We start from the raw sequence: 25,692 nt of genomic DNA, 5'->3' as shown, positions 1-25,692 counted from the left end.
TAATTTTGTTCTGTAAATGAATTTCGTACATTTTATATCTTATTTCCTAATGTTTTCACTTTGAAAGAGAGGGAAAACGTAAATACTATTAACAGGCATGTTACTTTAATTCATTATATTTACATTATTCTCTTGTAATTTTTTCAGTCGTTGTAAAAAAATCATTTTCATTCTTTTCGTGTAATTTTTCTTGATTTTAGGCAATGCAGAAGGATTGCAGGAGGTAATGTTTTTTTAACGCACCCCACTCCACCCCTGTGCTCACTTACAGCTGACGTGTCAGGTCCTCTCTGCGCATGTTCGTATTTCAACCAGACTGCGCATGCCCAGTTGATAGTTTGGGAAAATTGAAGATGGCGGCAGAGTCACTGGTATTGATCTCGATCAAAAGGATTTAGAAGAAATGTTTAAGAAACTAAAGCAAAAGATCGCAGAGGAGTCGGAAGGAGAGCAAAGCCCTCTCAGGCAGCAATCGCGTGAGGGACAGGTACAAAAAATTTGTCTAGTTACACGCGTGAATGCCTCTCTTGTAAAAGGACAAATCGTCTTGTCAAGTCGTGTGTTGCAACTTTGTTCATGTAGGTAAACTTGTTTAACTTGTTAATATTTTAGTCTCCCAGAGGACCAAAGAGCAATGGAAGTACCACTGAATCTCCGTCGACCTCAGCAGTGAAAGCTGCTACAACTCCTCGAAGGAATGAAACAACTAGTTCACCATCAGCAACTCCGACTTCACAAAATAAAGCAAAATCAACACCGCGAGAAGTTCTCGATCGAGTATATAATCTTCTTGATGTCAAGGTATGGTTAGCTTACCAACATGTAAAGATCTTACTCAAGCAGTATTCTTGAAACTCGAATTAGCAAGCATTTAAATCTTGGCAGCCTCTGATATATTTGATAACTTGGTTGTGCGTCGATTGCGATTTGCATGGATCAACGACAATTTAATTATCGAGACACCTGCAATTTTTCATGTTCTTTTCAAGCATTTGTAATTTTTAATATGCTTCCTGATCCTTGAACCATAGCATTAATCATTGGTACTTCTTTTAATTCCAGTGACACTTCTCTTTATGGTACATGTATGTTTATTTCAACTTTATCAGTATCAGCAAGTTTTGAAAAAGAAATTTGTAACTAGTGATAAAGTTAAACCCTAGAGGCATAGTATAAATGAAAATAAGAATAAGAGAGTTTGTTTACTTCTCATATCTAACTCATTCAAAGTAAATTTATCTCTTTTTTGAACGAAAACATGTATCTTAGGGGGGTGTTTATGTTATATATATTTCTTTATATATAATTCTTGACAAAAGACTTTTTGCAAGAAAACTATTTTGTTTTGCTTCCCAAAAGGAGTTTCTTGATTAAGCAATGTTATGACAGGAAACATTTTTTCCCAGGGGACATAAACTTTTTTCCAGTTTTTTCATTGTTGTTGTTGGGTTTTTGTTTTTTTAGGACATATTATGCGGGTAAAAGCCTTGGTTGTGTGATAAGAATGTAGAATATGGAGGAAACCTCATTCTGTACTCATTAAACTTTGTGTCTTTCTTCATGTCTTCCAATGAAATTGCATTTTCTCAGGTTGTAATTACTGTATCAACACAATTCTCTTTAGCCATCATTCCTTCCTCCATGAAAAAAAAAACATTTTCAGGTCTTGAACTGATGCCTAAACTGACCATATTTGGAATCATGGTATAGTGATATAATAATATGATGGCTAAGCCAATCATAACCGTATAATTGCATCATCCAACGATTCAGTTTTTAATGATCATAGATAGCTTATGAACAAACGGAGTCAGAAGGAAGCAAAAATGTGACTTGAATATACAGTACACTAATTTATTGAAACCCTACTTACAACAAAAATCCAGCAAAAAACTGACAATGGAATGATATGAAGGGAATACTATAGGACATAGGACATGGTAAATATGATTAGCCATATGGCTAGCTTTCAGATATCCCACATGTACATGTAGAATTAAGGCAAAAGTTACAATACAAAATTTTAAATTTGAATGACTAACTGCTAAGGTTTCAAAGTAGCTATGATATTATAATAATTTAAAATACCTTAAGCTATAATTATGTTTTAAATTTAATAACACAAGTTATGAAAATCCAAAAAATCTAAAACTTTAAACCACAAACCCTGCTAACAAACTCCTTAGTTCCAGCTTAGTAAACATATCAGGAAGTACATTCCAGTGTTTTGCAGCAGCCAATGAGAAAATGACTGTTCTGATATTGTTAGTTAGATATTGGTAGTGGTGTTTTATTCATGATATATTGAGTGTCATGTAACGTTGTACATGTTGATGAATGATATCTTCTACAGCCTGGTCAGACTGACTCAAGGAATGGAGAAAAGCCACAGTCTGGTGAAAGCACCCCACCCAAGAGCACAAGCACTCCTAGCAAATCAGCATCACAGAATAGTATGAGCGACAATGAAACTCCCAAGAGAACAGCTGAACATCATAGTTTTGATCCACCACCCAGTCCTAGTTCACTTGGAGGAGGAAAGTCAGATGCGGAGTCTGATGCAGAGCAGGGTAGTCATGGTAACCCTTTGACACCTTCGGGGGTTGAAGGAGTTCCAAAGGAGGAGCTGGTGGCCATGTTTAAGAAGCAGGAACGAGTTTTGGCGCGTTATAAGACCAGATTTTCAGAGGTGAGTGTGACAATATAGAACAAAATAGAATATGGTTTACTTCTCAAGTTGATGTCATTCATTGAAGTTTTTGTTTTTTCTGTAGACATGTTTATATAAAAGAAATTTCTCCAGCCTTTTAGGGCTATCAATCTAAGGCATAAATAATATTAACAGAACCAAGGCAGGTAGAGCAGGGAACTGCTATTATTTTTTATTTCCATGTGAAAGGAAAGATCACACTTACATGTGTCTAAATCTTTTGATTAAATAAGCGTGAAAATAAAACTGTGTGTAACAGGTGTTTCTTTCGTAATTAAGCTGTAAAATATACATGCCTAAAATTTGCCCAAACTGGTAGTGTTTAGAAAAATGTATTGTTTTAGTTACAATGTACCAGTGTTGAATACTGTTACTATTGTTACATTTTAAATCAAGTTTTTGTGCACGTAGGTTTTTGTGGTGGAAGTCACACATGTTCAAAATTGTTTAAATCATTGTGGCTATCATTAGTTGTCTGGGCATTTAATCAAGCTGATTGGAATGTTCAAAGGACAAAAATGTAAATTTGAATGATTTGTGGTAACTGATATGACAACTGAATGGCTTCATTTTGCATATTTATTGTTTTTTTCAAAGTAGTTGTAGACGGAAAAATATGTAGAGTGTGGAGACAATTGGCACTCATATTTTTGCAAAAGAAATGTTTTTTAACTTCTTTAAACAGCCTGTATTGTAGGGGAAAAGATTTTGAGTTTTTTTCTTTCCATGAAGCTTCTTGTGATCATGGTTGGCAAGTTTTTTAACAATACATGTTCTTTAAATTGAGGCAGTGCTCTTGTATCTTTATTGTTCAAGGAACATGTTTTAAATCATGTTACTTTGGGAAGTTGGATATCTTCAAACTTTAAATTATATAATATCCAGGTTTTATCATTTTTATGAGTCACTCTGCTACCCTGCAAGTATCTGCGATTTAAACTTCCGGCAAATATGTTTTCACAATGTTATCTTGTATGGGAAGAGACCTTATGAAAGAGGACAAAGAAAGAATGACTCTAAAAAAGGTAAAATGCACACTGTACATGTGTATGTTGATTTGCTACTAAAACTAAAGCAGAGGAAAACAGGATTATTGTTATTCATTTTTGTGTTTTTGTTATCAGAATATACAGTGTAGCAAATAAAGATTCCCCTGTAACGTCTCCCCAAAACTTTATAGTGTCACCTTAAGCATCCCACTTTAACAGGTTTTACGGCCCTTAGTGACAGCTCTGGTTATTATATTGTAGGTAACCAATGTTTCTGTTCCCTGTGACAAATGTCAAGTATGAAGGTAAAGTTGTACTGTAAGTGATTGTAAATTGAGTGTTTCATCTTTCAGGTTGTTGAAGCGTACAAGAATCTCCAAAAGGAAAATGAAAAGTTACAGGTGAGTTGTTGTGAAAATAGTTAACATACTCTGTCTTTGCTGGTACTAATGTCTTAGCAACGGAAAGAACTTTTTTACATGTGTACATGTAGTTCCTTTAGCATTCTATACATTATATGCGTATAATTATCTATGGGACATAAGTACCTTTTCAGTCTTGAGTAATGGTCTGATCCTTTCAATACATTTTAAACAGATCATTTATTGATTTAAATGTATGGTATTGTTTTCAGACAATGGAAATTTGATATTTCCTGTTGTGTTTGATTTGTTACCAAGATATACAAGAACTATTAATACTATTAAGTAAATTCAAACCAATGTTACTTTAACTACACGGTGTATAATGTACATTATACAACAGTTACATGTGGTTATAAAATTAGTGGAAATTATCTTCCTGTAGCCTTGTTTTTGTCTTCTGAGGGAAGGAGGGGTTACTTTGTTAGTAACAAATAACAAAGTATACAAACATGGATTCAGTTGTAGATGTACTGGTATATAGGAAATCAATTACAATGTGGTTATCACATTGAATGATAGCATCATTCCAACGTGGTATGGCCATGAAGCCTTGTTGGCCTTTTCTTTAGTTAACCCATTATAAGTATCACATTTAAATTTAATTGCAGACCTTACCATTGGTACTTGAACATCCTTTCTATCAGTATAGTTTTTTTGTGTGTGTGTAATACTAAAACATTTTGTAAAATTCTAAGTTATTTAAGTAAGTCTTGGTCAGCGGTCCGCAAGCAAGAGGGACTCCTTTTAAGCTGTCTGTCCAAATTACATGAATTTTTCACCTTTTAATTTTTTCTGTCATATTAATTTGTGTCTTCTTCATTGTTCTTGTATTATTTTGATTTAATGGCTGTGTATGTTACATGTGAGGAGCTTCAATGATAAGTTACTTCTATCAAAAATTGAACCAATTAAGAGCTCATTGAACTTCAGTGGGGCTGAGTTTAGCAAATTGCTGAAATGAGTAGACAAACTTGAGAAGACCGTAAAAGCTCTTGAGCTGGAAAACCAAGCTGTCAAATCTCAGCTTAATTCAGTCAATACCAAAGTAAACAAAAACACAGTTCTGTTGTTGTTCTTGTTTCAAAAAGCTCTTAAAAGAATCTGTTGTCTCTAAATATGGATTGGTTCTTTACAGCCGATTATGGACACAGCCCCTTCTTATTTTTTGTTTGTTTGTTTGTTTTTTAACTTTATGTGTGTGTACGTGTGTATTTCTTTATTTAACGTATATGTAAATATTTTTCTCCACATGGCCAGCCACTTATCAGGATTAGCATCTACTGTTTTCAGTGGCTGTGCTCCCCAGCTTGCTAATTGTCAACATGTAATTTACTTTTTTTTTTCCCTGGGGCACTAATAAAGATTGATTGTTGTTGTTTGTTGTTGTTGTTGTTGTTGTTAAGCTATGACAAATCAATAGGTTGTATTGAGTCATATGTACTGTCACTTCAGTAAGCTCCACACGAAAACAATAAATCAACTGGTTGATCAATTAGTGAACAGTATAGTCATGCAGAATTACACACTGTAACTTTGATACAAATTAATACCTGCTCAGCTAGCTAGTATTCATTAATAACTTGTGATACAGATCTGTAGTCATTGATTCATTCCACAGTTATGATGAAATATTTCACATCTGATCTGTATAGGCTTTACAATGGTTTGCCTTTTGCTTGCTATTGTAATTACACATACAGATCTCCGGTTTGTCTTTTATCCATGTCTTCAACAACTTAGTGTCTTGTACCTTTTGTAGAATAATCTCACTCAGAGTCAAGATAAAGCACTGAGAAGAATATCAGAAATGAAGGAGGTAAACTGTTTTAACTGAAATATTGAATTACCAACTTCAACTTGTCGTTAGCTCAAAGTCTTTCTCAGCTTTCTTAGTATTGTAACTATTATTAATGTTGCACTTACGTGTAAGATACTGGCCCCCTAAGAAGAACAATGTATGAGTGACCTATGCTAGTATGTGTTGTTAATATTTCTTGGACACGTATGTAAATGTGTTATTTCAGTACAGTACACGGTACCTTGTTTTTGTTGGTTTGTGTTTCAAGTACAGGTGTATATTTATTAATATTTATTATTTTGTGTGATTTCTCAAAACAAATAAGTGAGGCTTATAAGCTGACAAATATGTTTGCTCTTTTCATAGACAATTGAATTGGAGAAACAGGCCAAGATGCACTTGGAGGAAACACTTCAGTTGTCAATTGATGAAAAAGAGGAAATCATAAAAGCACTTCAGACACAGGTGGATAAACATTTAACACAATGGCAACTCAACTTCCAAATACACCATTCCAACACTGTCATCTTTTTAGCTTACAAATCAGAAAGTAACAAGCCAATAGGCAATTTCTAAGTTACCTCAAGCATCTGTTTCAAACTGAGGCTAAGTAAGAAGCCATTGATGATAAAAGGATTTTTTATTCTCATCCAAATAAAACCCATTTTCAGTCAACAAAGGTTTGGCACAGCCTCGTTTTGAACGTGAGAGTTCTGAGAACATGGAAATGACCTATTAACAACAGCCTTACAACTGTACCATTGAACTAAAACCAGAAACTCACAAGGGGTTGAAACGTGTAACTCTCATATGTTTGCTTTGTCCGATGCTCGTGATTATTCATTTTCGAAAGTACCATATTTGGAACGAGAAGAAGAGATAACTGACCAATCAAACTTCGTAAACAACGTGACGTAATTTTCCTTCATTTTCCCGCGCCTTCTTAAAAAAATGGCCGACAAACGGGGGAATGCTTTCAAAGCCGAGAAAGCTTTCAAAGGTTGAAACCAGGAATATTACCGAAACACTGAGCAGGATATTATTGCCTTACCACCCGGGCCAAACGTAACATTATGAAACCCATTGACGGCCTCGCAACTTCTTGAAGTTGTCACTTCAAAAAACGATGCCTCGTTGACCCTCTGCACAGTAAACTTATACTGCGAGTTTAAAAGTCTAGAATAAACAGTGAAAAATATTTTCGAATAAAATTCATTGACTGCGTATCGAAAGTGTCCAAAACCTGAACCTGACATTTTTGCAAAAAGTGATGCTTGTAATGAATGTGAGAAGTATTTTAAAAGCTTAAATTAAACTTAGATGTTGTAGTCACGATCGTGTTTTGAGCTAATTTTATGAATGAACAATCTCAAAACAATAGACAGAGAAGCCGTTTCTTGAAAATTTTTATTTAAAGTCAAAAAAGTTGATCCTTTAAAGCAATTCGGAAAACACTATCTGGATCGATCGTGGATCCGTTCACGCAAGTGACATCGGCTAAGCACATGGTAAAATTCAACACAAAATCCATCTCAAATCAGGGCACATTTTGTAATTAGCGCCGAAGAGAAAAATTTATAAAACGTCTATGAAACATTTAAAAATACATAAATTCCCTTTCAAAAACGTAGTTGTCTTGGCCATAGGGTGCAAAATGAACCTGAAAATTCAGCAAAAACTTCGCTGACTTGGTTGCATTTCAAAACAGACCATAGGCTCCGCTGTGAAGAAAACAAGGTTGAATTCCTCGAAGGACGATTTCTTGATGAAAAGCTTCCCTTTCTCCACAAAAAGAAAGCTGAGCATTCTTTTGAACTTTCTCTTTCCATTTTTTGTCTTTTAACGGTGTATGTTTAACCTTGAAATGCAGAACTCTTGTCTTAAAACATCTGCATGGTGATCGCGCAGCAGCCATTTTGGTGAAAATGGATATCCGTCACTAAGATTTCCAAATATGGTCAAAACGAATATTCACGAGCATTGAACGCGAGTTACACGTTTCAACCCCTTATGGGTTTCTGCTAAAACTTGATACTTGTCTTTGGGCTAGTTAGCTGCATGTGAACAACATCTTGACCTGTGGACAAGCTGATTGTCTTGTAACATCTCACTCTGAAAATAAGTGCCAATTTTTAATCTTTGTCCTGAGCCTTAAATGATCCTCAAGTTGAAGAATTTGTTTTGAGCTTTCAAATGTTCGTCAAGCAGTACAAGTGAAAAGGTTAAACATCATCTGGGACATTAGTATTTTGAAAAAATACATGTACAATCTGTTACACTTTTCATTTCCAATTAGTAAATGTATCTTAGGAGATACAATGTTCCCTCTATGCACATGAATAACCTGCCCTTACTGTACAGCTGTAGCTCCTTTTCTTTATGTCAAATAATAGGTACAGCTTCTAAAGCAACAAGGATCTCATGCAATGCCTACCACTGATGCCATAGATGCAGCTGCACTTGGTAAGCATTCGTACGTGTATTGTAAAATCTTGACAGAAATACTGAATGTCTGTTGTTTGCTTTATTCTTCTTTATTTTTCTTTTAACCTAGGTTGATTCTCAATTTCCTTTGTCTCCTATAAGCCCTCATTCATGAATAAAATGGGCTAGGAGACAAAGAAAATAGAGAATCAACCTAGGTTAAAAAAGTTTTATCCTGAATTTCATTTTGACCTGTATAGGGAGTGGCTAATATTTCAAGTTGCCGGTTAAATACAACAAGTAGGTGGGGAACAAAACACCTAGGGATTCCTTTTGGTTCCATTTTTCTTCCATTTACCTATAAAAGTAGGAGGGCACCACATTCATAGCAGTCAGGGAAATTCCACGGCCCCCGCCTCTTAATGACAGCCGTGCTGTAACACATTCTTCATGTACAGGTCAAGTCAAATTTAGTTGACAATCTGATTTTTTTAGGCTTTCTTTTCTCAACTTCATAAGTTGCATCTTTAACTGTGATGATCTTCTTTGTAATTTTAATGTTGATATGTATTTTCAATTATGTTACCATTTTACAGGATCACAAAGTGATGAGGAAAAGCTTAAACAGCAAAGTCTGCTGGAGAGGGTGAGAATAACATCTTTCTACATCCTTTTGTAAGTTTAAGGTGCTAGCTTTACAAAGAAGAAAAGCCTCCCTTTATATGTAAGTATAGACATGAATTGTATAGCAGTACAGTAAAGTTTAATCCTCCAGTCAGTAATCGTGTTACCATGGAGTTGCATTGGCGACTACACAGTTAACCAATGCAGCTTTAGAGTAAGTCGGTTAGAACTACAGCTGTAACATGTCCATGGTTACATGTTTCTGTCAATTGTAATTTTCAAGCTTTTTTAAATATTTCTATGATACTGTAATAATATCAAAATGTTTTTCTTCTTTGTAGCTGGAAAACCTTCAAGCTCTTGTAGACCAACAAGCGCAGGAACTAAATCAGCAGAAGGTAACAATCACTTGTGGTGCATTATTTCATGGTCAATCTTGTACTCATACTATAGTATTTTGCAATTATTCCTCGAGCCCAAATGGGCTCTGAGTCAATAGCCCATGAGGCCAAAGGCCAAATGAGCTGTTGACTCAGATGCCATGAGGGCGAGGGGAATAATTGTTTTAGTAAAATCCAACTAGTTGGTAAAAAATATTGAGACAAAACAACTTTAGGTAGGAAAACACAATTCACCCACCATTGTTTTGGTTTTCAAAGCCGAAGCTTTTCGCTACTAGTGGGCTATAACATATAGCCTAGTAGTAGCTCAACCAATCAGAACGCAGCATTGATAATAGACCACTAGTTGGATTTTACTAAAATCTAAAAGTCCCTGTTAATAATCTGGATAGTTGAGTTTCCTGAAAAGCTGAGTGGTCTTGAACTACTGTACATTGCATAAAGTACACTCCATCACATTTACTTATTGACCCTCTGAGTCTAATGCAGTATCTGGGCACAAAAATGCTGTTTATCTATTCACAATCTCTTCCTGGACCTTTTCAACTACAGTTGTATACTGTACGTTGGTTTTCTCACAACACAGTGTTTTCCAACATGCAATCAGTTCCATTTCTCTTGGTTACTTTTGCAGGAGCAAACTTTGAAGAAAGATCAGGTGACCGGAAATCAAATGAGGGAAGCCAAAGCCCTGATACTAAGATTGGAACAAGAGAAGAAAACAGCAATCCAAGACATGATGGACAATCTGCAGACAGCACTAAGAGAAAAAGATGAAGCAGTGAAAAACAGCAATGAAATGAGACAAGCTCTTGAAGAACGTAATGCTCGGAATGAAGAAATGAAAAAGGAGAAGGAGGAGTTCTTTCACAAGATGGAGAAGCAGCTGGAGGAATCAGAGAAACGAAGAGAAATCACCGAGCTGAAGAAGGAGCGAGAGGTACTCTCTTTTCGATGCATGTACTTTATTTTGAGGAATTTTGTTAATTATTTAGTTTTCAGAATTATGTTTTCAAGTTTTTGTACCAAACCTCAAACCTAGTGATTAGTATACAAATACAAACAGATTTCAAGTATGAAAACTTTCAGTATATTCACAATTACACTGTACATGTAGTGTAACTACAGAATGCAGAGCCAGACTTAAAAGCCTCAGGTGTTAGACATGTATTTTGGGCCACTGATAAGGTCAGAAACTAATGATTGAAATAAACGTAACAAGTAAGAATCCGTACTGGCTGAAGGCAGCAAACCAGTTGGTTATTTTCAAGTATGGCCAAGTTGTTGAACTCGGGACTTCATGAACCAAGGACAACTCATACCTGTGGTTAGGGTGGGGGCTTGAACTTTCTTTTCAGGGGCCTCTGGGTTTCCTGAAGTCCGTTACTCTGAACACTTGGCTTACTGCCCCTTTGCATTCTAGTATTGTATTGTAGTATTGTACTGAAACAGCAATCTCTTGATTAGATTCAGGAGTTGACTGCTAAGTTTGAAGCAACAGCAAATGCAGAGGAAAAGGAAAGAAAAGCAATGATGGAGAAGCTAAAGAAAGACAAGGCAGAAGTGGTGGCTCTCATGCAAAAAGACAAGAGTGAAAAACTTGAGGAGATGCTTGTAACAAAGGAAATGGAGTTACAGGGAGCATTGACTAAGAAAGCAAAGGAAATGGAATCACTTTTACAGGCCAAGGAGGAAGAAATGAGAGCTAAATACAATGAGAAGGTACATAAACACTCACCCTTAGTCTACTGTAGGAGTTTGCCAGTTTAGTAATGGTTGATTCTTTGTTTGTGTGTTTGTTTTAATTTTAATATGCTTCATTTTAATTAGAAATTTTCAACAGTTTTCAAATTCTGTTGCTTCTTTTCCCTTTATGCCTCAGGTGAAAGAGATCGAGATTGCGGTTGACGAAAAGGAGCTCCAGAAAGAAGCAGCCCTGAAAGAGAAGGAGAAAGAGCTTCAGGCCCTTAGAATACAACTGGAGTCATTATCAGAGAGTCTGCAAAGCCGTCATTCGGAAGCGTCGCGCTCAGAGCAAGAACAAGCCAGTAAAGTATCCAATCTGCTGGCCGAGTTACAGAAGGTTACAGTGGATAAGAAAGGCAAGTGAAACGTTGAATTAAAGAAGTGTGAAACCGTTTTCATGAAGAGATAGGTAAGGCATCACGTTTACTGTGCAGATGACCACGCGGAACTTTCTCATGCCATATTTTTAACATTTTCCGTGGTCAACGTGAAGAGGAATGTCCTAACGTTCTTAAAAACCGAGCGTTTGAACTACATGTACATTCGTAATGGTTGCTGTGATTGATTAATGCGCAAAAATGACTGTGTACTTCAATAAATTGGTTGGTTCACTAAAAATCAATATTTCAGACTGTCTTTGAATCTGTCATATCAAAACGTTGGATACTGCAGAAGTGAGCGGAAATGTTCCTGACAACATTGTAGCAAAAATTTGGTTTTTCCACCTGAGCTGTTAACGCTAATTTACCACGCTTAAAAAGACTTTCTCTCTTCAATTGATGAAACCAAATTTGTGTGTTTCTGTAGAAAGTAAACCCCGGTCCCTTGTTCATACATAGGTACAGTTACATATTATAGTTCGTTAAATTTGCTTAAAATTTTTGACAGATTTGGAACAGAAGCTGTCGGAAACTCGTCAGAAACTCGACCAAGAGCAGGTTTGTTACCTTGACCTCTCTCGTAATGATAACTATTCTTTGACTCTCTTAACACCTTGTTCTTGTATCGAGCTAGGGAGATCAAATAGGCCCATTTTATTCAGTATCCAACACTGCGGTGTATCTGTTTTTGTGGACTAGGAGTAGTCTTCAATTGGTCTTGATTCTTTAGTCTTAAGGCTTTGGTTTGCCAGTCAGTCTCGTTTTTGTTTGTTGCTGTCACGAGCTTCGTCCCTCCCTCCCTTGCTCCTCCCCCTCCTCCTTCCTTGCTCTATACCTACCGCAAATCCTCTATTAACCCCCCCCCCCCCCCCCGAGGGCTTATTTATTTCAAACACATTTGAGGGGGGGAGCTTAATAGACACGGTGGGGCTTATTAGAGAGGGGGACTTATTTAATTTAGCGAAGATGGTTGTATCGCTTCTCCATCAAGACCTAGAATGCAGAATGGAAAAGCTCATGTACAAGAAGTTGAAGGTCTTTTAACACTTGAATAAACCATCCTTGATAAGTCCACACGAAGTTTTACAGTCGTGATTGATTAATACAGTCTATAATTTATTAGTGAAGAATAATTAGGGGAGGGAAGGGGAGGAGAGTGGGACTTAAAAGAGAGGGGGGCTTATTAACTTTCTTCCCCTGAAAAAGGGGGGTGCTTATATTTGAGAGAGGGAGCTTGATAGAGGATTTACGGTACAACTATTCGCCTCAGTTGAATATTCCATGCACTTTATACTTTCAACCATAACGTTTTTTTTTTTTTCATGTTTGTTCAGAGGTGAGTTCCTTTTTGGCTGTACAACACATGCATTCAATCGAGAGCTAAGAAAATCATCGTGTCGATCAATTCTTTCGAGTTTTAAGTAATGATGTCTCTCTTGTAGGTTAAGATCTCCGAGATGGTTCAGCAACACAGCAATCTTGTGCAAGAAAAACAGGACGAACAACTTAAGATGGTGAACAAGTTCAAGAAAATGCACCAAACTAAAATCAGTGAATTAACCGAGGTCATCAAAAAGAGCGAGCAGACAGTGGCCGAGATTGAAAAACAACGGAAAGAGGAGGAGGAACTTCATTTTAAAAAATTGGAAGAAAAGGAACGGGAGTTTGAATTGGAAAAACAGTCAGAGCTAGCTCGCGTCTCTAAACGGATGGAAAGCAAAACCAACGAAATGAAAAAGATCGTTAAAGAGCTTAGGACTAAACTGACTGAAAAAGAAAATCAGGCTAAAGAACTCGAGGAAAAATTGATTCTCATTCAACAAGAAACTGCTACGGAAAAAAGCGCGACTGTGAGTGACTTTGAGAAGAAAATTGAGACTCTTCAGAAGCAGCTTGCGGAGAAGGAGCGTGTTGTCCATGAACTTGAGAACAAAGCTAAGGACATTGAACAGAAAAAGTTAAACGAAATCGAGGAAATTTCCAAGGATAGAGATAATCGACTCAAGGAAAAGGAACGGCAGTTGGTAGACGTGAAAGGAAAGCTTACGGAGAAGGAATATTACTCCAAAGAACTGGAGAAACAACTTCTGGAAATGAAAACTGAAAAGGACAATGAAATTGAGGCAGCTAAACAAGAAGCTGCGGTAAAGATAAAAGAAATTGAGGCTGGATTTAGCAGCAAACGGGAAGAAGAACTGAAAGTTCTGCAATCAGAGAAAGAAAAAGAATTTATGGCAGTCAAAGACGTTGAAACTAAAAAGAACGAAATCGAAAGAATCAACGCTGAACTCAAAAAAAGGCTTAAGGAATCTATGGACAATGAAACCAAACTAAGAAAGGAATTGAACTCTGCAAACGAGAAGTTTGTAAAACAACTTGAAAACTGCAAACAGAAATATGGAGATGAACTTCAAAAATACAAAGAGCAGTTACTTCTCGTTGAAGAAAGGAATCATCGACAGCTTTCTGACTGTCAGAGTAACTACGAGAAACAGCTTTCAAATTTAAAAGAAAAGTATGAGGAAGCTCTTAATAAAATCAAGAAGGAAAAATTACTCGTCGAGGAACAGTGTAAGCTAGAGTTGCAAAAAATGCGCGCGGAACTCGATGACAAAACGACAGCCGGCAAGGACGAGCTAGGCTTTAAAGAGGCAGAGCTTATTAGTTTAGGCAAAAAAGTTGAAAGTTTAAGTTCTGAACTTAAAGAACAAAAAGAACAATCACAACGGAGCATTGATGAACTGAGCAAAAGTATAACGCTTAGAGATGACAAGATTGGTAAACTGAAGGAAAGGTTGAAGGTTGAACAAGATGCGCTTACAACACAGCAAAAACAACAAACTAAAGCAATGGAGGTTAAAGAACAGGAAATCAAGGAGATGTTGAGTAAAATGGAGAATGAATTTCAGCAGCAACTCCAGGAGAAAGATGATGTCGTGAGAGAAAAACTAAACGAAATTGCACTCCAACATGACATGGGAGTCAAAGATGTTACAGCTAGCTTGGAAAATATGAGGAAGGAGGAACTAACAAGAGCTGAAGAGCGACATCACTCAGAAATATCAGAACTTAACCTTGGTTGGGAAAGAAAGGTGGTCAGTATACGAAAAGAACATGAAGAAAACATGGAAAAGATGTTAAACGAAGCTAGAGAGAAAGAAGACAACCTGGTGAATGAGAATGTGAACTTAAGAAATGAGATCAGCAAAAAAGAAAAAGTTCAACAAGTCCAGGTGGAAGAACTGCATTCTAAAGTAAACGGCGTTTTGGAGGAGAAGGAAACGGCGAATGCGAAGGTAAGAGAATTGGCGGATGAAAACAAACGCTTTAGACAACAAATTGAGAATATTAACTTGGAAATGGAGAGTAGAATACATTATCTGACAGAGAATCATCAACATGAAATCGAAGACATTAAGAACCAGTCATTTCACGAGGTTGAAGAACTTGCCTTACAGCAGAAAAGTGATTTAGCGAGTCGCGACAACGAAGTTGAAAATGTCAAGAAAGAGGCAACGCAGAAGTTAGATGAAGCAATGCAGCGGCATAAAGATGAGATGGAGGAGATACGAAACAGTTATCAAGCAAAGCTAGCTGAAGTCACAAACACTTACCAACAGGATTTAGCGCAAACAAAGCAGATTTATGAGAAGCAAAACATAGAAATGGAAAAGCTGAAAAAATACCACGAGATTGAACTGAACGAGCTTCGAAAGAGCCACGGAAAGCAAGTTGACGAACTGTTGAAATCTGGTGAAGAAGATAAATATAAGGTCTCTAGTCTGGAGCAACTGCACCGCGAAGAAGTTCACGGCTTAAAAGTAAAGATTACCGATCTTGAAGCTAACATCGCTAAGCAGACTGAAGATTTCAACAGGTCAAAAGAAGAAATGAGAGTGAAGTTTAATGAAGAAAAGGAGGGTTTGAGAGAGCAGTTTGAACAGCTAAAGGTAAAAATTTCGGAAGCAGAAACGCAGCATCGGAGTAAAATGGAAGAATTACAGAGGGCGGCTGAAGAGAACGAGAGGAAATTTGATGTCGAAGAGAAGAAACTTAGAGAGCAAGTCGATGAACTTAGTAAAGCTGCAGAGGAAAGAAGATTAGCATTTGAAGACCAAGAAGAAAAGTTGAAAGGCGAAATTCAGAAACTTGAGGAGAAATTAGGCGAAACAGAGGCTGTGAATTCGATCAAAATGGATGAAATGACATTGTCGGCTGAGCAAATTAAGACAGCTTTCGATCACGAAGAAAAGAGACTAACAGAAGAAATTGAAAACCTGCGTAGGTCCTGCAGTGAACAGAGGGAAGAACTTGAGAGGTTATCCAGGGAGTGTGAAGGAAAAGTTACATCCGAAGAGAAACTCAAGACAGATATTGAAAAACTTAGAGAAGATCATAAGACTGAGCTTGAATCTTTGATGCAACAAGCCAAATCAGCCATGGTAGAAACTCTTAAGAAGGAGACTGAAAAACTGAAAGAACAACATAACAAGGAAATTCAGTCGTGGATGCAAAAGACGAAAGAGATCCAAACAAAACACCGTGATGTGGAGAAGAAGTTAAATGAGGAATTGAACAACTTGAAGAAAGAACATGATAAAAAAGCTCACGAGCTAGCAAAAGACAAGGAAAAGTTTGTTAACGAACTACACAAAGCTAAGGAGGCCCTTGCAAAGCAACATGATTCTGAGAGGAAGTTGAGCGAAGAATTAAAGAACTTGAAGAAAGAGCATACAAAAATGGCTCAAAATCTCCAGGAAGAGAAGGCAAAAGTTGTTGAAGGAGAGAAAAGAATGAAAGCTGAGCTACAAAAAGTTGAAACGGAGGTAAAGCAAATGTCCGAGGCCACCTCCACAAATCTCCAGAAGAAACTAGATCAAGCGAAAAAAGAAAGAGAACAAGAAGCGCAGTTGTTAAATACGAAATGGAAGGGAAAATGCGACGAGATCAACCAAAGGTACTCGAACCAGATACAAAACCTACTGCAGCAACATGATGAAGAGAAAAGAAATTTGATCGGAGAGCATTCCAAGGCTTTGGAAGAACTAAAGAAGAAAAACAGCGAGGAACGGGCGGAACTGGAAGAGAAAGCGAAGAACCAGATGGTGGAGGCTCAGAACACAATATCAGAGCTTCAGACCAAGGTAAATTGGTGAAAATAAAAACACGGCAAAGGAACGCTTGAACCCTTGAATTAGAGTCTTGCATTCTATGGTCGTCTGCACGTACCTTTCTTCCACACGTCATACAGTACCTCCACTAAGATTTTTCTTTAGGAAATAACCCTGTCTCCACCAGTATAAGTCATGTCCATCGGTGAATTTCCAAATTTCTGGCTATTGGGTAGAAATGGCACATATCGTTGTTGGGTGTCCGCGTATATCATATGCCCATTTTTATTTAACTGCAGTTGAGATTATCGTGGAAGTCTGCGCCAAAGTTGCAACTTGAAAGTCATAATTCATTTAGGTGAAAGTAGTTTCTGTAAAGGCCTGTGAAGGCTGACTCTTCCCCATTCGTCTCTCATTATTATTATTTGGCGTGGAAGACTAGAACGGGTTCTTTAATGAAGGGGATGACGGGAAGGAAGAAGGAAGAGAAGGTCTTCCCCCCTCTCGCCTTACCTAGTAAATAATTAATGAATGGAGACAACTTAGAGACGACTGGAGACGAGTCAGCTGTGAAGGTGAAACTCGAAGTCCAGTGACGGCAAAACAAAACAGTCCACAAGACAATCTTGATGTTTGTCCAGTACGTTCAGGAAGTTAATCGTAAATTTTTTAAATAAGTGAACTCCTCCTTTAGCTTATGATCATTTCCCTTTGAAGATTTGCCGCTCTGATGGTTGTTTACTTTACCGGCAGTTTCATATCTGCGATCGTTTACTTCAAATCTGCTTGCATGAGTTGTCTTCAATGTTTTTCTCGTTATTGCTCCAAGAGAGATCTCTGTCATTGTTAACAGTGTTCTTTTTTTTTAATCTGTTAGGTTAAAAAGGCGAAGGAAAAGATAAAAAACATGATTAGCAAACATGAACAAGAAATCAAAGAGTTAAAAGAGAGTAAGGACAGCACCGAGAAAGAGTTGATAACAGTGCACGAGTGCGTGTCATCATTAAGGAAGGAAGTAGCAGATACCACGGAAAGTTATGAAAACAAACTCCGGGAGGCCTCCAAACGCGAAGAGGAATTGCAACTTAAGATTGTTTCTGGAGAAAGCAACAACAAAGCTGTTGATCAAAAACTGGCAGAGTTAAGCAAAGAAAAGCAGGAAGCAATAGACGCTGCAGCTTCTAAGGAAGCAGAGCTGCGGCATCAGCTGCAAACGGTTCAGGCAGACTTACAAAGCAAAGTGGAGGATTTAGAATCAAAGCTTACAGCGAAGGTAAAGGAGCATTCAGAACAGGTCAAGGAGATCCAAGACGAAAAAGAGAAACAATTAGAAAAGCAATCGGAGGAACTTACGGCGCAGTATCGAAGTAAGTTGACTGAGATGAAGAAAAAAGCAGAGAGCAAGATTGCTGGTTTGAGAAAACAGATCAACACACAAGCCGTGGAGAAAGAAACTGAGTTGTCTAACGTCCAGGAGTCTTTACATTCAGCGGAAAACAGAATTAAAGAACTTGAAACGAAACATCAAGAGGACGTAGATAATTTAAAACTTGTTCACCAGGAAGAGCTAGCAACGAAACTTGCGGAGCTAAGGCAAACCTGCGAAGGTCAAGCTGGAACCCAAGAAAAGGAGTTGCGGAACCAAATTATCAACCTTGAATCACAGAACAAAGAGCTGTCTGAAAACGTTGAGAACCTAGTTGTGGAAAAAATGGATGCGTTACACGAACAAGAAGCAGCTCTAAAAGATGAGCATGAAGCGGAGATGGAGAATCTACGAAAAGAACATACTGGCGAGCTTGAGAAATGTGAAAAGAGATTCAAAGCCAAAATGGCAGACAAAGATCTGGAATATAATTCAAAAATCAAACAGCTTCTGCGAGAGTTTCAGATAAAATACAGCGAAAAGGAAAGAGAGCAACAGGAAACTGTCGGTGAATTGATTGAAAAGGGGCAGAGAGAAGAACAGAAAATTATCGACGAGTATAAAACTGAAATCATTGAGTATCAAAGAGAACTAAAACTACGAGAAGATGAAATGGTAGTTTTGAAAAACTCCACAGCAGAACGGTTAGAACAAAAAGGCAGTGAAATTGAAGAGCTTCAAAGGGAACACACGGAAGCGTTACAGAATATTGAGAGAGAGCATCATGAAACGATACAAGAGATGGTGAGAAAAAATGAAGAAGATATGGAAAAATTACACGAAGAACACAGAGCAAAAGTCGACGAAATTCACGAGAGATACAAGAACGAGCTGGAATCACAGGCTCGAGACCGAAAGTCCGAAGTTGCGGCTGTCGAAAAAAAGTTGAAGACTCAAATGAAGAAAAACCAGAACGAAATGAAGAAGTTGTTGAATCAAAAAGAGTCTTTTATACAGGCGCAGAGCGTGGTGTTGACTGAGGCAGAACCTGGACAGCTTCAAAGAACAGGGTCGTCCAACTCACTTAATAGCGTAAGTCCAGGACGCTGGAATTCTCACAGCACAGGAACTGCACTTATGCTCATACAGCATCGCAGACTGACTGCATGAAGACCCACATAACCTGACAGTAAACAGAACTTTAATTTGACGTGACTGGTCACTGATATCTATTGGGTGTTGATCACGTTAGCGTGTTTTATATTTACTCATTCATTTATTTATAACTTTGTTTGGCTGCTTGCTTGTTTGTTTATCTTTGCTGTTACCACTTAAGAAATTGGTTAATTCTTATCATTGATTATACGCGACAGGGAATGCATCACAAAGTTTCTTTTGGCGGGTTTGTTTTTATTTTAAGTTTTTTCTTTTGCGGCTTTGAACTGTTGAGCACGTTAATACTGAACAAAACACAGTAATCCTGCCTTTCTCCTCTCCTGAGTAAAGTCACTTCTTTGATACCAACATAAAAGATGTTGTTCTTGAAAAAAAAATGATGGCCCAGTACGTCTAGATGTTTCTTTATCTTGCAGTGTTTGCGTAATTGCATAATTGTCCAAACTCACCACGAAAACTTGAATTTAACGTTACAGCTGCCTTAATCCAGAGTTTATGTTAGGATTTTGGAATTTTGATGGTCCAACTTTTGAAATATGCCAGCTCTCTTTCACATCTTCACATTCCAACTTCTTTATCTGAACTCATCAGCGGTTATGTTCAGTTTACTTAATGTTCTTGTTTTTTGAACAGGAGCCATCAGAAGATTCAAGTCAAACACTACTTAAGGTAAGGTACATTTTTGCAGCCTAATAAAGGAAAGTAACGTTTTTGACATTATAAGTAATAATTCACTAAATCCTTTATATCAAAAAAATCAAAATGAGTATTCGTGCTTGTTTTATAAACTGCTTAAGCTACTTGGAAGAGGAAAGAAGTCGAAACAAGGATTTGAGAACACACCCGTGGGCATCGAACTCGGGACCTCTTGCACAGAAGGTCACGCACTAACCATCTGTGACAATTCTTGCTCCGGTTGTGCGTCATTTTTATCAAACAAATTCCATTGTATTGAAAACAGATCATAGGATTTCTCAAAGCTGTTGCTTTCTATTTGCTCAGGATCAAATCACGAAGTTGCGGGCGGAAGTCAGTCAACTAAAGGAGCGCGAGGAATCACTTAAATCACAAGTAGGTCCAGTGCTAACGAGTTTTCAGAAAAGGTTATTGTTATGAGCCTGTGGTGCCTTCAAAAATGTTTGTCACTAACTGAGGTGTTGAGTGGTATGAACCCTGTAGTCATGTCAAAGATAAGGTGAAATATGATCCTCCGGGTGGGGGTGGTTCTAAACAGCACTGTTGTTGACAGTGACTGACGTTTCGACAACCATTGAGGACTAAGAAAGTGACCGGGTTCGTACAGAGTTTTGAATTATTGAAAAAGTCTTGAATTTGCCCAGCAATTTTCCAGGGCTGAAAAAAATCTGTAATAATGGTAAAAAGTCTTGATTCTTTTTGAAAAGCTACAACAAGTGTTTTATAAGTGAATTTTTTTTTATTTGTGGTCAAATCGTTGAACTAAGTCAACTGTACTCATGCGGACAGTCATATTTCACTCAGTTATAAAACATCTGTCCCCTGTTGAGAGTTACTGTGCTGTCACTTATTGTTCTGAACAAGGTGGATCAAAGCTTTGAACTCCTGAATTGTGATCATGGAAATTGGTATGTCGAGCTATCAGGCCAAACTCTCTTAGGTTTCTCTTTACTTTCCCTTGCATGATGTTTTTAGGTTGCATAAGGGTTTATAATGTTCATAGTCAGTAGTAAATCTTTTACCTGTATGATTGCGTGACTAGACTAAGCTGCCGCGCTTTACGTACCTGTGGCTTCTGTCCAGTGCGTGTAAAAGGCTCCTTAGTAATAATAATACTAATTTTGCTAATATTGTGTCGCTTGTGCTTTTTTCTTTTCTTTTTTTTTTTTTTTTTAGATTGATCAACTCGGTGGATCGCCTCTGAAAGGCAAAGCAGATCGACCACCTCAGCTGAATTTAGTATCGAACCCATTGTCTGAAAATTCTACTGTGTACGACCCAGCCCCCAAGTCTCCAGTTGAGCCGACAGAATTTGAGGTGTGACTTGCTTATTCATTCTTTATCTTATTCTCTGCATCTTCCACGCGTCTTCTTTTTTTCTGACTTACTGTCTCCTTGACTTTGCAGTATCTTCGAAATATTTTGTACGAATACATGATGGGACGAGAGCGAAAGGTGAGAAGATGCAATTTGAACTACGTACGCATTTTATAACACAGAAATTCTCAAGGTTTACGTACGCCCCTCTTATCTTCTTTTCTTACCTTTTAGCAAATGGCCAAAGTGTTGGTAGCCCTTTTACGATTTAGTGCCAAACAACAAAAAGAAATTTTACAAAAAGTGGATGAACAAGTTAGTCAGGTAAGTGGACCATATACCACACTGCACCTTTCAGCACTTCACTGACAGAATTTTTGCAGGTGATTGTGACACCGTGCCTAAAACCTAATTTTGCGATTTCCCTAACTTTACAAAAGAAAGTCAGAATTGCTGTTATTCCAATCAAAGTTACTGAACAATAAGGCGGTATTGTTTATTATTATGCTCTTTAGAAGGTTAGGCACCTGCTCATGAGATAAGAAAATGTATAGGCTCTTTTGAAATACGTGTTTATGGTAATTGTTCCTACTATTACTTTTACGTGTTCTTTTGACTGCAATTAAACCCTATCTTAAAACTCGCGAATTTAAATATATTTGAATTGGTGAATAAAAGTCTTCATTCAACGCGACTGACTTTGACAACTTAAACCGTAAATGTATACTTCTACCTTTTTTTTCTCTTTTTACACTTCCTTCCGGTTTTGTTGATGTTTGTTTGTTTGTTTGTTGTTGTTGTTCGTTTGTTTTAGATATTCTTCAAGTCGATAGAAACTAAACGGAATCAAGCACACTCTAAATATGTTATAAAACGACCTTAAAACATTTCGTCATATATTTTAGAAAGCCAACTTTTTGACGTCAGGTCTCTGGGTGTTTAACAAATGTAGCAGGCAATAAATTATAAAGGCGTGATAACTGTAAATTGTCCTGATTGGTTCCACCAATAAAAGATAACAGGATCAAGAGATTTCCATGCATTGTGAAAGAATTGTCGTTGTCAAGATATGTTTTGATGATGTGATCTGGGGATGATAACAGTTATGTTTGTGATTATTTAATTTTTGTGCTTTTTGATTGGCTGAATCATCTCACGCCCCTTGAAGCATTCCTAAGTAAAATCGTAGCGCATGTGACTTCCTCGTGCGCATTTTCGCCTATCTGAAGCAGGCTATCTGTATTCGCCATTTGCACATCTCCCATAATACTCCTCTTTTGCCCCCCCAAATTTTGCATAACCTTTGTTTTTCATTTCTCCTGGGTGTTACAGCCGTCCCAAGAGAAATTGAAAACAATGCTTTTACAAAATTTTGGGCGGCAAACAAGGTGCATTTTGGGATATGTGCAAGTGGCGAATTGTGAACAAGCTGTGGTTCATTTGATCGTTTGCGCTGAACGTGTTTGGCCAAACTAACATCTGCGCCGGCACTTTGCTAAGTTTTGAAAATCGTAAACTCAAATAAAACAGTAAGATAAGATAGTATTAACATGATCTTTTAGCAGGAGACCAGTGTTTGTAAACGAATAAAATAACTGTAAATCTCTGTTTTGTGTGTCCAAATAATAGTTAAATTCAGTGTAATATAACTGTGCATTGGCATTGCACTTTCTTATAACTTTCCTTTTTGATAAAAATGTCTTGAGAAATCTATATTTCGGCAGGCAATGCTCAACTAATGGCTTTTGACTACATACTTGTTACAAAGTTGTCGTAAAGTTTTTTTTTCTTGTTAAAAAAAAAACATGTCTAGATTACCTTTTAGTATAAAATATCGATGTAGCTTCGAATTAGTTAACCCTCGTTTAACTCTGTAAAGGACATCACTTGAACTGCTAAACGTCTGTTAAAATAGTTAGTTGCCGCCTTTCAATACACTTGTACTGACAGAAGCCTTGCGTGATTGGATCGGTCACACAACAGTTTGCCTCACCCATAATACGTGTCACGTCATTTGACTTCTTGTTTTGCCCTTTCAGGGTGGTTTGTTTTCGCCGTTTAGGTCGTAACGCAGTCCTGTTTTTTCACGCTAGAAGGTGAAGATGCCATGTAAGCATCATTAGATCAGAGAAATAGCTTAGATAGGGCAAGGTAGTCGTCTTAGAAGCACTTTACAGTGCTGTTTACATGGAGCTGATCGTATGCTCTCGAGATAGGTTGAAGAGATCATTATTTTTTTATACGAAATTTTCTGACAAATAATTATAGTCTAAAGCTGGGTCCTGTCAAAGCTCCTTAATACGGATATTAGAAGGTCAGACCCAACTTTCCGCATTACAGATAAGGCAGAGATTGTATGTAGTTCTACTTCTTTGGAGCCAGAATCCACAATAAAGTGGAGTGGAACAAGGGCAATTTTGTATTGGGAAATGAACTGCCGTCTCATAGCACCTTAACAACTATCTCATTTGATCAAGCGTTTGTTTCCCATCTGCTGAGAATAGTTCAATATTTTTTTTGAAGTGTATTTCGCTGCTATCGCGAAAGAGTTTATCATGTCGCTTATCCCTTTGAAGTAATTCATATGTTGTTTACATTACCATACCCCAAAACAGAGGAATAAATTTAAACAAAGGATAGAATTGAACCACAACATATATATGCGCATAGTTTTATATGATCTTGATTTTGTGGCTTGTCTCTCTGACTAACTGATTGTATCTCTGTCAATCAGGCTGTCTGAGGGACAAATTTATTTGACTGCCTGACTTGCTGACTGTCTGTCTGACAGATTTTCTGACTTACTGACCGTCTGTCTCATTGATTGTCTGTCTGACGGTGTGTCTGTGACTGTCTGGCCTAGTGAATGTCTCATGGCACTGACTGCTGCAGAGTCTTTTCAGACTTTGTGTTGCTCACTTTCTGCCTTACTGGCAAGTTATTTTTTATGCCTACGTCTCCTAACCATTAATCGTTTTCGTTTGTTTTATTTTTTAGGGAAAGTCGAAGTCGTCTTCGTGGTATTAACAAAAGTGGATTCCCTCGAAGTTAGAATCGTGGAATTTAAAAATCGCCCCATGTAGCGGAATCCTCATTCCAGAATCCAGGAAATTTCTGCTTGTGGAATCTGGAATCTGGTATCTGGAAATTTGAGTTTTGGTATCCGGAATCCTAGGCTTTGGGATCACGACTACAGCTCAAGGAATCCTGAATCCCACTAACTGTTGGATCCGGAATCAGCCTTTCACTTACCAAGAATCCGGAATCCAGTAGCTGGAATCCGGAATCCACGGCGTAAAATCCGGAATCCAAGACTGTCTTGGATTCCCTTATATGGGGCGATTTGAAAGGCCTTGTTTCTCACTGTCAAGTATTTTTTTAAAAGAAAGTTTAAAGGTTTTGTATTCTTTTCGTTAAGCTTTTTTGTTGTAGACCTGAACATCGGTTCTCAGGTAAAACCAGTATTCAACTTACTTTGATTCTGGAGTTGGTTTTTCTGTACCCTAATTATTCATAGGAGGCTACAACAAATTCTGGTCCAACCTGAGAACGAATTTTACTAACAACACATGCACAAATATCGAATTATGGTGGCAACATTAAAGGCTATTTAATATTATGATTATTAACAATAATTGTGTAATGAACCAAAACAAGCTGCCACTCTTGTTTTGTAAAGGTATACAAGGTTATTGTTTTGTCAAAAATTGTAAATAGTTTAAATTATGGTTATGGTCAAGAAAACATTGACTGTCCTCTCTAGGGCCTCGAGTTCGAAAATATATTTTTTACCATTATTATTTCATCGACACTCGTCCTTCGAGGTAACCACTACTTCCATATGAGGTGGTATATTACTTTGTTCACATAAAATAGAGAACCATGTATGGGCTGTTTTAATTTCCCATTAGAACGTATTTTCGTTTCGTATTTTCGTTTGATAAGGCTACTAGATGATATGGGTTTAAAACGAATCCAATATCCAGCCATCGAACATGCTTGGCCAATGAAAGATGTATTTTATCACTAAAAGCAGAAACAGAGCAGGAAAGATATGCGTCGGCCACCCAATCAGAACACAGCGTTTCCTTTATCTTGCCCTCTCGCGGAGTCAGCCAGAAATATATAAAAGATATTACAATGCGTACGCAACAGAATTCTCTTTGACACCAAGAAAAAACCTCACCACACGTGTACTCAAGAGTTTCATCAAATTGTTCTGGTAGTTTTAAGCTCAGTTTCACCACTATTGGTCATACGCTGCATTGTCTCTAAAGTTTTATTTACTTACTTATCTATGCTGTTTGTTTCTAAGTTGACTTGTTCTTATGGTAGTTCATAATTGCATAATTAAAATGTAATACTATTTCGATGGTGCTTTTAAAGCGATGAGTAGGTTATGGAAATTTTTTATTTAGTGAAAATTTACTTAACACGGCGGTGCAGTTCTGGATCCTTAAAATAAGTTGTCATAAATAAAAGGCCTTTGGTTCCCCAGCCTGTTATTTGGGCAGGGTTTGGGATGCTTA

The 25,692-nt window shown here is 37.4% G+C and overlaps 1 protein-coding gene across 3 annotated transcripts; it reads left to right on the top strand.

Moving 5' to 3' along the window:
• The first annotated feature begins 326 nt into the window (after positions 1-326).
• Positions 327-25,692, top strand: LOC140930093 (uncharacterized). 3 transcript variants are annotated; one of them, XM_073379756.1, is made up of 22 exons: positions 327-487; positions 613-801; positions 2,363-2,689; positions 4,053-4,100; positions 5,884-5,940; positions 6,289-6,387; positions 8,316-8,385; positions 8,943-8,992; positions 9,312-9,368; positions 10,006-10,311; positions 10,839-11,093; positions 11,254-11,473; positions 12,006-12,055; positions 12,940-16,641; positions 17,486-19,066; positions 19,784-19,819; positions 20,153-20,221; positions 21,023-21,163; positions 21,254-21,301; positions 21,398-21,487; positions 23,203-23,272; positions 24,161-25,692. In XM_073379756.1, exons 1-21 carry the CDS (start codon positions 404-406, stop codon positions 23,230-23,232), a joined length of 7,509 nt encoding a protein of 2,502 aa, XP_073235857.1. In that variant the 5' UTR covers positions 327-403; the 3' UTR covers positions 23,233-23,272; positions 24,161-25,692. The 3 variants fall into 3 exon arrangements, with proteins under 3 accessions (XP_073235857.1, XP_073235855.1, XP_073235856.1); XM_073379754.1 differs by having other exon boundaries at positions 2,354-2,689; XM_073379755.1 differs by lacking the exon at positions 23,203-23,272 and having other exon boundaries at positions 2,354-2,689.

The sequence above is a fragment of the Porites lutea genome, chromosome 3 (genome assembly GCF_958299795.1).
Source record: "Porites lutea chromosome 3, jaPorLute2.1, whole genome shotgun sequence".
Lineage (NCBI taxonomy): Eukaryota > Metazoa > Cnidaria > Anthozoa > Scleractinia > Poritidae > Porites > Porites lutea.
The sequence above is the reverse complement of the archived record's forward strand: the minus strand, read 5'-3'. Positions and strand labels throughout refer to the sequence as shown.

Bases quoted from the DNA above. Each gene is read 5' to 3' on its own strand.
- LOC140930093 (XM_073379755.1), top strand. From the start codon at position 404: ATGTTTAAGAAACTAAAGCAAAAGATCGCAGAGGAGTCGGAAGGAGAG. The intron at 11,094-11,253 runs GTACATAAACAC...TTTATGCCTCAG, and splicing joins GAGCTAAATACAATGAGAAG to GTGAAAGAGATCGAGATTGC. The intron at 11,474-12,005 runs GCAAGTGAAACG...AATTTTTGACAG, and splicing joins GGTTACAGTGGATAAGAAAG to ATTTGGAACAGAAGCTGTCG.